We start from the raw sequence: 16,183 nt of genomic DNA on the forward strand, positions 1-16,183 counted from the left end.
CGCTGCCTCGCTGGCAGTGGACTTGGCTGGGTCGTTTGGGCCACGGAGAGTTCCACTTTCAAAGCAGTTTCCCGGAGTATAGAGTCTGCTTGGCCACCTAGGGCTCATGCTGAGGCTACTGCGGAAGTTATACCCTTGGGTCACACGAAGTAATCATGTCTTATTCGAGTCTTGTCTGAACATCATTAAGGAGGAAACCAAGCGGTAATTAAAAGGCCTCAAAAATCCCACCTCATTCCATCCACAAAGGAATGAGTTGCACCATTCTGGACCCCTCATTGCAATTTTCAGTTTCTACTGTGAATAGCACAAACCAGGCACTGGGCCAGGGGTATTACAGAAGTAAAGAATATTGTTCTTGCTCTTCAGCAACAATTTATCTAGGAAGCAAACATAATTATATGAAATAGAGAATTCAGGGCCAACTTTATTTTGCCTATTTCCTTCTCTGTGAAGTCATTGGACAAAGATTCCTTCCAACCCTAGTACAGTGATGTTAATACAGTATAAGCTAAAAGAATTCTTTAGCTTCAGATTCTTTGACATACTTATTTCAAAATAAGTACTTCATATCCCTTTGCTCTGACATCCTAATCTCCATAAACATCCTTCAGGATTTCTCTTGGAGACTTTTTTCACTTATTCAGATAAAGCACCATTTCAGCTTTCGCCTAGGTTACCCAAAGTTGCTTTTACCCCTCCAACTGGTTTTCTTCCTCATCTAAGCCTCTTATTGGTCATTTCACGAAATCTTCCCAAGGGCTCCACCACTGTTTTTTTCAAGTTCGTACTTATCTCTCGGGCGCTATAGTTCCGCCATCCACCTTGTAATCTGCAGTTTCAAGGTATGTTCTGTCTGTGAACCTTCAGAGAAGGCCCAACAACTGAGTAAAAACTCTGACCAAGCCACGAAGGGGTACTTGCAACACAACTCCCTACTCTCATTCATGTTGTGAAAGCTGATCCCTTTACTCAGCTGTTTCTATCACTTCCTTTCTTTCTCCCCAGACTGTTAACCACCCTACTCCCAACTATCTCAATGGCATGAAATGTTGATTTTATCACTTGTCTACTTCTTTCTGGAGAGCTCTCAATGGAGCAATACAACTGAAGTGGAAAAAGAGGGAAGAAGGCAGAGATGGAGCTCAACTAGTTCCTGGTCTCAGCTTACTGAGACAAGCCCTTGTAAAAGAGATCAAGTCTTTTAATGTTACAGGTCACGTCTGGCACAGACCTGGTACCCCCAAATGTTCAACATTAACTCCCTAAAGCAAGTAAGGAAAAAATCCAGAAGTTTCTAAAAATAAAAAGGCCCGCTAGTCACTGAAATTCCAGCAGATGACAAACACTTCTGTTCACCACTACCATCCTTGAAGGACAGAAGCAAACTTCCTGGAACTGCCAAGCAGAGGAAAGGAAGAAGTGAGGTGAGTAGAGGACAAAAGCTTTCTAATCCCCTTTTCAGAGAAAGATATCTACATTTGTCCAAAAAGTATAGTTATCATCCAAGAACTAAACACAGTTGTACTGCAGTAAAAAAATGAATTCTTGTCTTCAAATTATTTACTAGCTTTAAGAATTCAGGCGGTTACTCAACTTTTCTGTTCTGCATTGGTAAAATCGTAGTATATACCCAGTAACATATCTGTGAAGATTAAATGAGGTAAGATCTATAATATGGTGCCTAGTATTTAGCAAGCAGTAAATAAATGTTGGTTCCACTTTCCACCCCTACCCTTTTTTCTCAAGTACAATTAACATATCCAAAGTAAAACATTTTATTGGCTATTTATTAAGGGTCTATAGCCATAATTAGTCAAAAAACTAATAAAGATGAGGTGCTGAGGGAGAAGTAAAAGTAAAGATAGAAAAAGTGGGATGCAAGTAAGGCTTTCAAAAGGGCCCACACCAAAGGTTCCCATCATCTCAAAAGAGTGCTAGCAATGACTCTTAGGACTCAAGGATTAATCAGATTATGACATAGCATGCCTAATAAATGACAATACAGTGACTAACAGTGAAATTTTTTTTATCATTCTGGAGAAAGTGGGAGAAAAGTCACACACATTAATAATCCATGATGCCAAGATTCTGAGGAATAAAAATTTCCCAGCTAGGAGGGATGCCTCCCTCCGTTTTTGTTTTATTAATATGAATAAAAAGCATCTGCTCCTTCACCAACAAGTCTTGTACTCAGAAATAACTGACCCAAGTCTGGGAGAACAACCAATTCAAGTGTGAAGGGCTGAGGCTTCCAAACACATCCACTGTTTCCTATCATGTGTCTTCATCTCAGTGGTGACATGGTCACCTGTGGCAGGGATCCAAAGGGTGAAGGAGCAGCAGATGTCTATGAACACTGTGTGGTGACAGTGGCTCACAGCCTCCAGACTCATAGCTCTGTGTGATGGCCTTCTGCCTTCAACAACTCACTGGGCTTCATGAAGATGCCTTCCATGGCTTTCCAGTAATTGTTCTGGCTTGGCTGGGCCATGCCATGCACCTCTTTTTGCCCACTGATGGGTCGACCATATTGTTCTCCTGTGACAGACAGCAGAACCTCAGTGGAAGAATGCTTGAACCGCACCTCACCATCCCTCACCCAGTAGGGCCCATTACAGAGCACTGTCCAGTCATCCAGATAGTCGCCTTCACCTTCCTCACCAAAAGCACTCACTTCCTGGAAGACAGAGATAGGTAGCGACATTAGTATAGCTGACACATAGGCCTGAAAAGGGGAGGGAGGCAATGGGAATAAAACTAAGACTATCCAAAAGTGATAAATAAGAGGCTTTCCAGTGTTGTTTAAAAATAAATAAAATAAAATAAAACTGTGGAAAAAAGACACCAAAGACATGAAATCACTTGCCATAAGATTATGGTCCAAACGTTTACTTTGAAAATATTCCTATATTTGCCTTATATTTTCTATTATAGTCTTAAAATACTTTACCTCTTGTTATTTGACTTTAAATATTCCTGCCTCATTCCCTTAACTAGACATTAAGTGACGTGGTGAGAAACACAAGTTGGAAAGGGGATGGGCTCTGGAAACAGGCAAACCTTGAATGTCAGCTTTGTCCCTTCCTGTGTAACTCCTTTGGGCTTTCATTTTCTCCTCTATAAAATGATGACAATAATACCTTACAAAATAATTGTGAGAATTAAGTAAAATAATAAATATTAACTGAGCAGAGTATAGCAGATTCTATCTTCCACTCGTATTCTAATCCCATTCCCCATAAGGCCAAAAATTCAGAGTTTCTATCACAATTTTAAAAGTAACTGATTATTTCAGACATACATAATTTTTTTTAATTGAAGTATAATTGACCTACAACACTATGTTAGTTCCAGGTGCACAACACAGTGACTCAATATTTCTATACGTTACAAAATGACCACTACCAGACACATACAATTTAAATATACACTAAGAGCTATAAAATTTTAGATGATAAAAATCAGTCATTTGGAAATAAAGTCTGTAAGACTAAAGGCAAAAGAAACTGCACATAATTAACAATTCTACTACTAATACTTGCACACTGGAACTGAACAAGTAAGTAAATGGATGACAGTGTGAGCAGCCTGGTGTCTCACTGTTAGAATGGGAATTCACAAATAAGCAAAGGGAGGAGGCTAAAATGGTCTATGTGGCAATGGATTAGAATTGGAGGCATCAGTAAGAACTCATGTTTAACTTAATATAGATATAGATGGTTACATATGTGAACACTTACAATAAATATGAGTATATACACATACATACATATATTTCTTTGCTCTGTCAGGTGAGAGGGCCTAAAAGAAACAAAACCCCCTAGCAACAAGCTCATGAAAGGCCTAGATCTTGGTTTAAGAATACCCTTTTCCAATAAAAGGAAGCAGGACTCCATAGGCAAATAGCTGATTCTAGGACTGGGGCAAGAAATATTCAAGATGAGCCTGGAATATCTTTTACTGCCAGAAAGTAAGGAAGTGTTAAAACACAGCCACACGCATACACAATGATGGGAGCAGGTCAAATGGACACAGGAGACAACTGAAAGAGCTCCCAACAGCCAAAGTTGGAAAAATGTGAGCAACATAATGAAGACAGTGATATTGGATTATAACTCAACGTATAAAATAAATATCCAGGAGTCCATACCAATGAAAATAAATGACTGAATAGAGAAAAGACAAATCTTCCATGCAGAAGAATTCCAAATAAATTATGTAACTATTCTACCCTAAAGGAAGAAGAGCATAACTCCCAACTCAAGTATGAGCTGTGCACAGTGACTTCCTTCCAAAGAGTACAGTATGTAAAGGGAAAAAATGAAAAGAATAACTTTACAAGAGAAACCTGAAAAACACTACTTCAGCCAAGTAATCAATATCAACAATCATAAGATACTATGTACCCTTTATAGATGGGATGAAAATGGCACCTCTGTGGTCTTCCTCCCCAAAACCTTTATAAATCCAGTTTAATCATAAGAAAAAGATCAGACAAATTCCAACAGAGGAGCATCCTATAATATACCTGACTAGCACTCCTCAAAACTATCAAGGTCAGGACTTCCCTGGTGGCACAGTGGTTAGGAATCCACCTGCCAATGCCGGGTACATGGGTTCAAGCCCTGGTCCAGGAAGATCCGACGTGCCACGGAGCAACTAAGCTGTGCACCACAACCACTAAGCCTGCGCTCTAGAGCCCGCGAGCCACAACTACTGACCCTGCGTGCCGCAACTACTAAAGCCTATGCACCTAGAGCCCGTGCTCCACAACAAGAGAAGCCACCGCAATAAACAGCCTGCGCACCGCAACGAAGAATAGCCGCCACTCACCGCAACTAGAGAAAGCATGCATGCAGCAACAAAGACCCAACGCAGCCAAAAATGAATAAATAGATAAATTTATAAAAAATAAACTATCAGGGCTTCCCTGGTGGCGCAGTGGTTGAGAGTCCACCTGCCGATACAGGGGACACGGGTTCGTGCCCCGGTCCGGGAAGATCCCACATGCCGCGGAGCGGCTGGGCCCGTGAGCCATGGCCACTGAGCCTGCGCGTCCGGAGCCTGTGCTCCGCAACGGGAGAGGCCACAACAGTGAGAGGCCCGCGTACCGCCAAAAAAATAAAAAATAAAAAATAAACTATCAAGGTCAACAAAAACAAGGAGAATCTGAGAAACTGTCACAGCCAAGAGGAGTCTAAGGAAACGACTAAATGTGATGTGGATGGGATCCTGGAACAGAAAAAAGACAGTAGGTAAAAACTAAGGAAATCAGAATGAACTATAGACTTTAGTTGATAACAACGTATCAGTATTGCTTTATTAACTGTAGCAAATTTACCATACTAATGTTAAGATGTTAATAGGGAAAAATATGTACAGAGGGGGAGTGGGAGGGAAGCAGTCATTAAAGGATCCACATCCTTCAGAAGTTCAAGGCTTAAAATAAATGGCACAATACCTAATTCATTTTCCTAATGTGGTTAGTTGGCATCATTAAAAAATAATAATTTTTATCGCAAGTTTGGAAAACACTGGGTTTCTTTATTGCAAGATTTATCAAGATAACTTATGATACACTAACATATACCTATTCTCTCTTTCCTCATTTCTTGATTTGATCTAAATGTAGTCTCCATTTTGACCAGAAACAACTTCCTTCACACTTATGAGACAGAGGCAATTCTTCAGGTCTGCACAAAAGAGAAGATCTATACCTGGAAGAGAAAGGGCTAAGAACCAAGATATCAAACAACTCAACTGAGTAATGAGCAGCAATGACCCACAGGATGCCACCTCACCTGGTTTCCAGAAAGAGGTGAGGTGAAGTGGTGACTATGGAGGTTTCGGCCAGTGTTGACATGTGTCAGCCGGATGGGCTGACCACATCTGATGGGGGTTCCCCTCTCACACACTGTGGCCGTCTTCCCCCGTATCCTCCAGTAACTATTGCTGTCATCCACAGAGGTTACACCTGTCACTGACTGCTGCCCACTACCTGCAGTCAAAAAGAAAAAGAAAAGAGGGTGAGCTCAACCTGACCCCTCTCTTTCCTATGGCTAATAACGTGCCCTGTGTCATAAAATAGGTTTTGGGGCTGGGAAGAAAACCCCATGCTTCATATTTTTTTCTTCTATGACATTAAAATATATATGAAAAATGCTAAATGTATTTATATGGTATTAGTTATTATATGACAAACTATGTTTAAGAGTGTACCATATCAGGGCTTCCCTGGTAGCACAGTGGTTAAGAATCCAATCCGCCTGTCAATGCAGGGAACACGGGTTTGAGCCCTGGTCCGGGAAGATCCCACATGCCGTGGAGCAACTAAGCCCATGCACCACAGCTACTGAGCCTGCGCTCTAGAGCCCGCGAGCCACAACTACTGAGCCTGCGTGCCACAACTACTGAGCCTGCGTGCCACAACTACTGAAGCCTGCGCACCTAGAGCCCATGCTCTGCAACAAGAGAAGTCACCGCAATGAGAAACCCGCGCACTGCAATGAACAGTAGCCCCCATTCACCGCAACTAGAGAAACCCCGCACACAGCAATGAAGACCCAATGCAGCCAAAAATAAATTAATTAATTAAAAATAAAATAAAATGAGACCGTTTTTTGCTGTCAACTTTAATCCAACAAGCCATTGCAGCTCTCCAATTCCTGTAAGTGATATATCCAACATATTACAAAAGTTTTTTTTTTTAATTTACAATTTCAACATTTTTTTTTTTTTAACTTGGCTGCATTGGGTCTTTGTTGCTGTGCACGGGCTTTCTCTAGTTGTGGTGAGCTGCGGCTACTCTTCATTGCAGTGCACAGGCTTCTCACTGCAGTGGCTTCTCTAGTTACGGAGCACAAGCTCTAAGTGCGCAGGCTTCAGTAGCTATGGCACATGGGCTTAGTTGCTCCGCGGCATGCAGGATCTTCCTGGACCAGGGCTCGAACCCGTGTCCCCTGCATTGGCAGGCGGATTCTTAACCACTGCACCACCAGGGAAGTCCCACAAAAGTATTCTTAAGTCATCTAAATTTGGTTCATACTACTTACAAATGGTGCGATTTTGCAGGTTACAAGGTACTAGGTTAAACATGTAGCTACAGGCTTGAAAAAAAGTGGATATATACAAATAATAATTGCTAACCAGCTAACGTGTACTTGAGCAATTACTGAGTATCAGATACAAACCCAGGCTTTTTACTTGAATATTCTTAATTGATACATTCATCTACTCTCTGAGATAGCTATTATTATTATCACCCCCATTTTACACTGGAGTGTTAAAAAGGCTGAATAATATGCCCAAGATCACATAATCTTAAGAGACAATGCAGGGTTTGAACCTAAGTGGGCCAACTCTAGAACTCACACTCTTAACCACTCTACCACCTGGCCCCTACAAAGCTTTATTTTCTGTTAAGTCCCCCCAAATAGGCCACTCATATAAACTCAAGGGATATTCTCTTCCCTAGGCCTCATTCACTACTCAATTCTTTGAAGGCACTCCATATTTCCCAGACACTTTCCTCAGTCACTCTTGCCTATTCCTCCTAGCTTTCCCTTCAGTCCCCTGGCCCTGCCTGACCACAAACTTTTGATGACACTTCCCTTTTACCACTTAACATAACTGCGTTGTACCAGTTATCTGGGTGAATGTTTATGACTAAACTACCAGTTTCTCTCTCTTGCTTCTTCTACTCAATGATTTTGTTATATCTTAAAAAAAAAAAAAAAAGGCTAACCAACCCTCCCTCCTCACTTCTGGTTACTGCTTTACAGTTCTCTTGGTCCTCACTTCCATGCCTCACTAAATCATGGTCTACACTTTCTGTCTCCTACTTTTCACTTTCTATTCAACCCTCCCTTCCTTTCCCATTCTTCAACTTTAGGATTACCCAGAGTTCCATCCTTGGCCCTTATACATTCTTAAATACTGGTTGGAGATCAAGACAGAAGCATTTACAAGTGCTTCAACAAGTTTTTCAAGTGACTCAAATTGACACCAGATTGCAAACCACAGTTCATCCTGGGCAATTTCATTTACTCTCCCCACATCTTCAACCACCACCCAGACAATGATGTTGTACTTAACTCTGTATCTCAGGCTCAGCACAGATCTCTCTCTGAGCTCCAGACTGAACCTGGTTCTCAAATCTGGATGCCCATCAGAAACACCTGAAGAGCTTTTTAATTTTTTAAACCTATAGATTCCTACTGGCAGCCTCTCTCCACCCACATTCTGATTCAGTAGATCCAAAATAGGAAACTAGATCAAATTAAAATATAATAAGTCTGACACATAGTAAGTATTCACTGAATGGCCACTAGGATTATTTTACTTTATTTTTGGATGCATTGGGTCTTCGTTGCTGCGCGCGGGCTTTCTCTAGTTGCAGCAAGTGGGGACTACTCTTCATTGCGGTGTGCGGGATTCTCATTGCAGTGGCTTCTCCTGTTGTGGAGCACAGGCTCTAGGCGCGCGGGCTTCAGTAGCTGTGACACGTGGGCTCAGCATTAATGGCTCACGGGCTCTAGAGCGCAGGTTCAGTAGTTGTGGCGCACGGGCTTAGTTGCTCCACGGCATGTGGGATCTTCCCGGACCAGGGCTCGAACCCGTGTCCCCTGCATTGGCAGGCGGATTCTTAACCACTGCGCCACCAGGGAAGCCCACCGCTAGGATTATTAAGACGTCCCAACAATGACAATTCAGTTCCTCTCCTAGTCTACCTGGCCAGACAGGTTTTGGGTATCATAAACCACAGACCAGTCTCCATCTAAGAGAACTCCTTCCTCTCTTAGCTAATAGCATCATCAGTTATCTAAGACAGAAATCCAGCAGTCATCTTAGATGTCTCTCACATCTCACTACCTGAACTTTTTTCCTCTCCTTTCTGTCTGTTTTCATTTTCTTGTAACTTGCTCACTGGCTCACTACTGTATTTCCTGTATCTAGAACAATATTAGACACACAGTAGATTCCTTAAATTTATACTGAACGAATGAATCCACAAATAATTGCTGAATTATAAATGAACCCACAAGCTAAGCATTTTAGTTTCATACGTTAAAAAGCCCCCTAAACAGTTTCCTCTCCAATTCCAGTGAGTGCTTCAGTTCTTCTTTACAAAAAGGATAAGGTCTGAGTGAAAAGAGGCCAAAGGTAAAGAGTTGAAGAGCAAGTGTAAGATGGAAAAGAGCTAGAACAGACGATTATAATCAAAGAATGAGGTCTTGGAAGACTTCAGAAATAACAGCACTTACTGTAATTTTCTACATGTCTGTCTCTCCTGCACTGAGTACTACCAGCCTGCAGTAACTGAAAGCAGACTCTGACCCTGGACAGATGTGGATCGAACCCCATCACTGTCATTCACTAGCTGCCAAGGTTTTGAGTATGCGATTTATTTGAGTCTGTTTCCTCACCTGTAAAATGGGGATAATAATAGTCTATGCGTCGTCGGAATGTTGTAAGTCTTAAAAAAGCAAATATGTAATGTGCCTGGCACGAAGCTCACCATATAGAAACTAAGATTACGATTAAGATGCTTAAGGACCACTCAACTCTCGGACTTTCCGCCTCCAGACCTCAGGAACCTCCCCCGGGCTCCACTAACCTTCCCAGACCACACCCCTCAGAGTTTCTCTAGGCCCCGCCCCCTCCGGAGCCTACCAGGCCTTCCCAGCCCAGCCGAACCCGGGTGGCCGTACCTGACCCGTAGCGCACGTCGTGTGAGTGCAGTCGCACGTTGTGGCGCGTATTGAGCAGCTTCACCACAGAACCGCATGTAACGACAGCCAGACTGGACGAGCCCACAGCACTCCACAAACCCCCGAACAACAGCAGCGACACCACAGCCATCCTGTCTGTAGCGCGGAGCCTCAATCTTCGAAGAAAACTCGGCCCCTCCCCGGAACCGGAAGCCGCGGGTGGAACCAGAGAGAGGACGGAAAGGAGCTCTAGTCTGGTCTTTATGGTTCCTTTGGCTAGAGCGGCCTGAGGAACAGGCTAGGTCTGGTTGCTTCCGACCTCCTCGTTCAGCTTATTCTGTTCCGGGGGCCCTATGAGAGTTGCTTTCCTGAACTGCTTCGGCCAGCCCAGCTACCCCCATCCCTTCCTCCCCACCCTACCCCCGCCCCCGGCGAAGCCCGGAGACCGGGTTGGGAGAAGAGAGCAAGCACTGGTCCACCCACTCCCAGTGACAGGGGGCCGGAAGTGACGTAGTACGTTGACGCAGCAGCAGCAGCGGCGGCGGCGGCGGCGGCGGCGGCGGAGGCGGAGGAACCGTGTGGTGGGTCCGTACTATCTTTTCCCAGTCTCGGTTTGAGGACTCCATTTTCCTCGTTGGGGGCTTAGCGCACCGGAGAAGCGACGGGCCTCAGGCAGGTAAAGTTTGGACTGGAAAGCGTGTTCCTCGAATGGGTCAGGTGGGGAGCCAGGCTCCTAGGGCCTGGTCCCGTAAGGGACGAGGTACTGGGGAGCCGTATGCGGGAAGAAGGGGGCCTCCGGCCTGCCCTGCTCTATGAGAGAGGAGGAGGAAGAAAGAGGGGTAGTTGCTCAGAGTCTCAAGGCTTTTCCCAACCCTCTGCCACCCAGAACCTATGAATTGGGTGGCCTGTTGTGTCAACAGGCTTCCTGGGATGCCGTCCTTCTCTCGCAGCTTCTGAAAACTGGGCCGCGCGGTAGGGTTTGGAATGGAAGGGACCTGGGGCTTCCGAGTCAGGATCAGGTGATCGAATTGTTTGTCCTGGGGATGTGAAACCTACGGAGCTTCCAGCAACTCGGCCATCAGGCTAGAGCGCGATGCCAAATTCCGTCTTTTTCCATATTGTTGAATAATATAATTAGAACTTTTTGTAGATGGCTACATTCATCAAACGCTTACCACACACATGAGAATGGGCTATTAAGACAAAAACTTTATATTCTTCCAGTTTCTGCCTTTCTCTCCAGGGACTCTCTTGAACCAGCTGGAGCGGTTCATTTCCCGTGTTTGTTACAAGTGCTGATACTTATTTTTCTGTTAGAGGAGGCCTCAGCTCTCTTAAAATACTTCACTGTAATATCAGAAGTAGCAAGGGAGTATTAAGTTACACTGCTGTTATTAATGAAAATGGAGAGTGTAAAGAATTTTGAATTTCATTTCTTGGGACAAAAAAAGCTTTGTTCGATCTTTTTTAGTTTAACTGTTTATATGAAAGTTACTGATTTTTAAGTCTTATGTATTGATTACAAAAGTATGATTGCTCCCCCATCAACTGTGAATTTAGAGCCCTTTTGCATGACTTGTGTTCCTCCAACCAGTACAAGTCTGAAACATCTGAAAGCTTATTTAGTTGGTTTGGGCGGCTACTAGATCAGATTAGCATGGTATTGCTACTCCCGAAGAGATTTAAATCTCATCCTGGGATTAATCACATCAGAAAGTGGTACAGTCACATATTACAGTTGAATTTCCTTCAGAGTTTAATCCTGGGTTTTCGGCATGCTTCCTTCAGATGACCCAGTCCTGTGGCTTTAATAACCATCTGAAAGTTGGCAACTCCCGAGTTTAAGTCTCTAGCCCAGCCTTCTCTCCTCTATGTTTAAGAATCACACAGAATGCCTATTTAACAGCTCCATTTGGATGTCTCTTAGACATCCCAAACCTGACATAAGAAAAAGAAAATTTTGGTTTTTCCTATCATCCTAAACCTGATCTTCCCTACATTACTAAGTGGTACTCTCATCCACATGCTTACCAAAGCCAGACCTCTGAAAATCATCTTGGATTCTTTTTTACTATCCACACCCCCCTCACCCCCCCGCCAAGTCTTTCATTAAGTCCTGTCATTTCTACCTGCAAAATATATTTCAAATCTCTCTTCTATTCTCCATCTCAACTGCTGCTACCCTATTCCAAGCCACCAGCATCTTTTGCCCAAGCTACCACAATAGTATCTTCAGTTTTCTCTGCTTCCACCCAGAACCCCTCCCAGTCCATTTTCCACATTAGCAGGATCGGGTCAGGTCAGATCATGTCATTTCCTTTTCCAGTGGCTTTCCGTGACCTTTGCAGCCTGACTTGAGCAGCCCCCTTCTCCCTCTCGCATTCTGCTGCCTTCACCATTCTTTGGTCACACTGGCCATAGGACGTTGCCTACAGTATGCCAAGTTCTTGCCCACCTTTTCAGCTAGGAACCTCCTCCCCTGGCTCTGCATACCACAGCCTGCCCATTCTTGACCTCTTGGCCTAAACTAACCCTCTCAAAGGTAAGGGTGTTTACTTCCTTCCTAGCACTTACAGCAAGCTTTATTTTATTTGTTTGTGGTTTGTCTCCTAGCAAATTACAGAATACAGGTATCCTAGGGGCAGGGAGTTTGTCTTGTATGTGCCTGGCGTGTAGTAGGCACTCATTAAATAAATATTTATTTAATTAACAAGTAAATTACTAAGTCAGTTCTTGGTTTAAAACCCTGTAGGGGCTTCCCAGCACCTTTCAGATAGAATCCAAAATCCTTAAGTTGTCCTATCAAGATCCTTGTGGCCTCACCTCTAACTCCTCATGAACCCTCTCTCCAGTCAAACTGACCCTCACTGTTCCTGCTACAGCATATTCTGGGCCTTGCGCTAGGAGCACTTTTCTCCAACAACACCACTTCTCGAACCATCTCCAAAGAAGCCAGCTCCTCCACTTAGTTAATTCTGCCTCACTATTTAAGGTCTTTATTTAAAGTCACTTTCTCAAAACCAGGTTAGAATCCTCTATTACAGGCTCCCATGGTACCTTTGCCATCAATTTTTTTTCTTTTAACATTTATTTAATAATTTTTAAAATTTTATTTTTGGCTGCGTTGGGACTTCGTTGCTGTGCACGGGCTTTTCTCTAGTTGCGGCAAGCGCAGGCTTCTTATTGTGTTGGCTCCTCTTGTTGCAGAGCATGGGCTCTAGGCGCGCACGGACTCAGTAGCTGTGGCTCGGGGGCTCTAGAGCGCAGGCTCAGTAGTTGTGGCACACGGGCTTAATTGCTCCATGGTATGTGGGATCTTCCTGGACCAGGGCTTGAACCCATGTCCCCTGCATTGGCAGGTGGATTCTTAACCACTGCATCAGGGAAGCCCATGCCATCAATTCTTTAAAGACCTTCTGTACTTCTAGATCTGGGATTACTAAACTAAGAAATTAGGCCACTCCCATTCATTTACATACTGTCTATGTCTGTTTTTGTACTACAACGGCAGATCAGCCCCTCTGTGCTAGAGCAGGAACTGTCTGCTCCCCCAGTGTGTGATGCACAAGGCTCAGTAACTGTTGCAGGGATACTGAATCTGGTTACATATTTTAGTTGTTCCTGCACCTCGTTTGCCCTTGTCCCCCAAGGAAACATGGAAATAAAAGAAAAAACTAATATTTTAAAATTACTTATTATGTTAACCATTAACAATAGTGCTTTTTACGCCCAGGCATTGAAAAGATTCTTGAAAAGATTCTAAGACTGTTATTTCTTATAAATACAGTGTGCATGTTAAAATAGTTATAGGTATAATTAACATTTTCTGTATTCTAACATCTTGACTTGATATGATTAAGATTTTCCTAACAGAGTTCTGAATCCCAAATTTAAAAGAACTTGTCTTGAGTGGACTCTGAATACTTTTGTTTATTAAACTCTTAGGATTTTGTATTCCAAGTTGGGTAGTCATTTGTGAACACCTTTGGAGTAGTCCTAGGCTCTTGCTCATCAAATGCAGAATGTCTTATAGTTTAAACTCCACACCAGACTTCTAGGGCTATTCTCCAGATCACTAGGCCCTGTCAGACCTCTAAGCCTTTGCTCATGTTCGGGCTTCAGTAGTTGTGGCACACGGACTCAGCAGTTGTGGCTCGCAGGCTCTAGAGCACAGGCTCAGTAGTTGTGGCGCACGGGCTTAGTTGCTCCGCGGCATGTGAGATCTTCCCGGACCAGGGCTCGAACCTGTGTCCCCTGCATTGGCAGGCGGATTCTTAACCACTGCACCACCAGGGAAGCCCCTGTCGTAACTTTATTTACAAGTTTTTTGTGAGATGAATATGAACACTAGGGTCAAAAGCATGTTTTACTTATTTTTATATACCCAAGTCCCAGCACAGAGCTTTACCCTAAAAATACAAAACTGTAAACGTTAATTGAAGCTGCCAGTGGAGGGAATTAACAGACATCTCTTTTTGCTCTGGTCTCCTTGTAATTGCCTCCTACATCATCTTGTTCAAAGGGAGGGACTGTGGAGGGCCTCCCCTGTGGCAATCTGATCCCAGCTCCATTGCTCTTCCAGAGAATGTCATGGTAACCGCCAGCCTGTCCCTTTGAGCCACATCTTGTACTGCAGCTGTGCTTCCGCCTGGAGAAACCTTCTCTTTTCACCACCCCACTCCCCTTCTGGATCTATTTCAGTAGCAAATTTAACGTACAATCTGAATATGGGGAAAATTCAAGAGCATAAGTCCTAAATACAAAATACAAATGACATCAGACTCAGATATCATATATTAATGATAATCACATACTAATAAATAGTGTTTTTGTTCTGGAATAGTTGCTGTTTGCCAACCTCAGCCTGCAGTGCTGCTGCAGCACCCTCTGCACATCTAGCTCCCCCAAGTTGCAGCAAATCAGGATTGCTTCTTGCACAATCTGTTTTAACTAGAAGTCTTGGCAATGAGTTAGATCGGAGGCATTCCCCAGCTATAGCACAGCATGTACTTCATTGCTAACCTAGGGAATGGGAAGAAAGCTGCATGCAGCACAGAGCACCAGCTGCCCGCAGAACAGAATAAAGCTGTGCTTTCATCAGGTAGGCTGTCTGTTTCTCTCTGCTAAGTAGGCTGTAGGGCATCTGGTCTGGAGGAGCTGGCATTTAGTGTGAAGATGTTGAGGCCTTACAAGACTGAATTTGTGGGTCTGATAGCCTATAATTAAAGCAAGCTATCTGTGGGGGCTGCTGTACCCAAATCTATTTTTAATGACTTAGTTCAGGGCTGAAAGACAGCAGTATTAAAATTAGAGCACCACATTTAATCGGCAGAAGTTTTAGATATTCACTTTTGGCTGTACTCGGGCTGAATGACCTTAAGGATACAGATCCTGGGGGGGGAAAGGGCATCAATCTAACCCAAGGTTTCCTGTATCACCACCCTGTGGGACCTATACAATGGTGTAGTATAGTGGCTCTCAAACTTTTTGAACTCAGGACCCCTTTATACTCAAAGATAATTTAAGATTCCAAAGACATTTTGTTAATGTGAGTTATATCTATTGATGTTTGAGATTTATACATATAGATGTTAACCAGATTAGAAATTAAAATTAATTTCTAAACTAAATTAATAATGACTAAATAAATAGATGAATGTTAATTCATTTTAACATAATAATAAGCCTGTTTGCAATATACAAGTATATCAAATCAACACATTATAGACCTTAACCTTACACAATATTATATGCCAATTACAGTTGACCCTTGGATAACACAGGGTTGATGTGCTGACCCACCTCTCTTCCCCTCACAATCCCATACGGCTATCTCTGCCTCAAAAACAAAGGAATTGATGAATGACTCACCCAAAGGCAGGAAACTGAAACAATTTGGATAGAATCAAAACTCAAACCCTGGGCTTCCCTGGTGGCGCAGTGGTTGAAAGTCCGCCTGCCGCTGCAGGGGACACGGGTTCGTGCCCCGGTCCGGGAAGATCCCACATGCCGGGGAGCGGCTGGGCCATGGCCGCCGAGCCTGCGCATCCGGAGCCTGTGCTCAGCAACGGGAGAGACCACAACAGTGAGAGGCTCACATACCGCAAAAAAAAAACAAAAAAAACCTCAAACCCTGATTCTTTTGATTCCACATATTGTGATCTCTAATCAAACACAAACGGTTTCCCACATTTAATTTAAAGATCTGTAAAATGAAAATACAGATACTACAATATTTACTGGGTAAAAAATCCGCATATAAGTGGACCCACGCAGTTCAAACCCATGTTGTTCAAGGGTCAATTGCACATGAATAAAGCTGAGAAAAAATGTAAGCCCACTACATTTTAGCATAAATAACACATTTTATGAAAAACAAGTATAATCTTCAAAATAAAAAACGTAGTAAGAAGAGTGACGTTGTTTGGGTTTTTTTTTTGGTTTGGGGGGTTTTTTTTGTTTGGGGGGTT

The 16,183-nt window shown here is 43.3% G+C and overlaps 2 protein-coding genes across 2 annotated transcripts in view; one reads left to right on the plus strand and one right to left on the minus strand.

The window, feature by feature from the left end:
• Nucleotides 1–1,569: 1,569 nt before the first annotated feature.
• On the minus strand, nucleotides 1,570–10,067 carry SDF2 (stromal cell derived factor 2). The gene is made up of 3 exons (XM_059996536.1): nucleotides 9,714–10,067; nucleotides 5,805–6,001; nucleotides 1,570–2,680 (listed from the first exon to the last, which is right to left on the minus strand). Exons 1-3 carry the CDS (start codon nucleotides 9,862–9,864, stop codon nucleotides 2,393–2,395), a joined length of 636 nt encoding a protein of 211 aa, XP_059852519.1. The 5' UTR covers nucleotides 9,865–10,067; the 3' UTR covers nucleotides 1,570–2,392.
• A 200-nt stretch (nucleotides 10,068–10,267) lies between these two features.
• The window catches only part of SUPT6H (SPT6 homolog, histone chaperone and transcription elongation factor), a 31,009-nt gene continuing 25,093 nt past the window's right edge, over nucleotides 10,268–16,183 (plus strand). The window contains exon 1 of the mRNA XM_059997985.1: nucleotides 10,268–10,389. The gene's annotated coding sequence lies outside the window, so the exon portion shown is untranslated. The remainder of the gene's footprint in view (nucleotides 10,390–16,183) is intronic.

The sequence above is a fragment of the Delphinus delphis genome, chromosome 19 (assembly GCF_949987515.2).
Source record: "Delphinus delphis chromosome 19, mDelDel1.2, whole genome shotgun sequence".
Lineage (NCBI taxonomy): Eukaryota > Metazoa > Chordata > Mammalia > Artiodactyla > Delphinidae > Delphinus > Delphinus delphis.

Coding starts and splice junctions, on each gene's coding strand:
- SDF2 (XM_059996536.1), bottom strand. CDS start 9,864: ATGGCTGTGGTGTCGCTGCTGTTGTTCGGGGGTTTGTGGAGTGCTGTG. Junction 6,002..9,713: donor CGACGTGCGCTACGGGTCAG/GTACGGCCACCC, acceptor TTTTGACTGCAG/GTAGTGGGCAGCAGTCAGTG. Junction 2,681..5,804: donor CACCTCTTTCTGGAAACCAG/GTGAGGTGGCAT, acceptor TCTGTCTTCCAG/GAAGTGAGTGCTTTTGGTGA.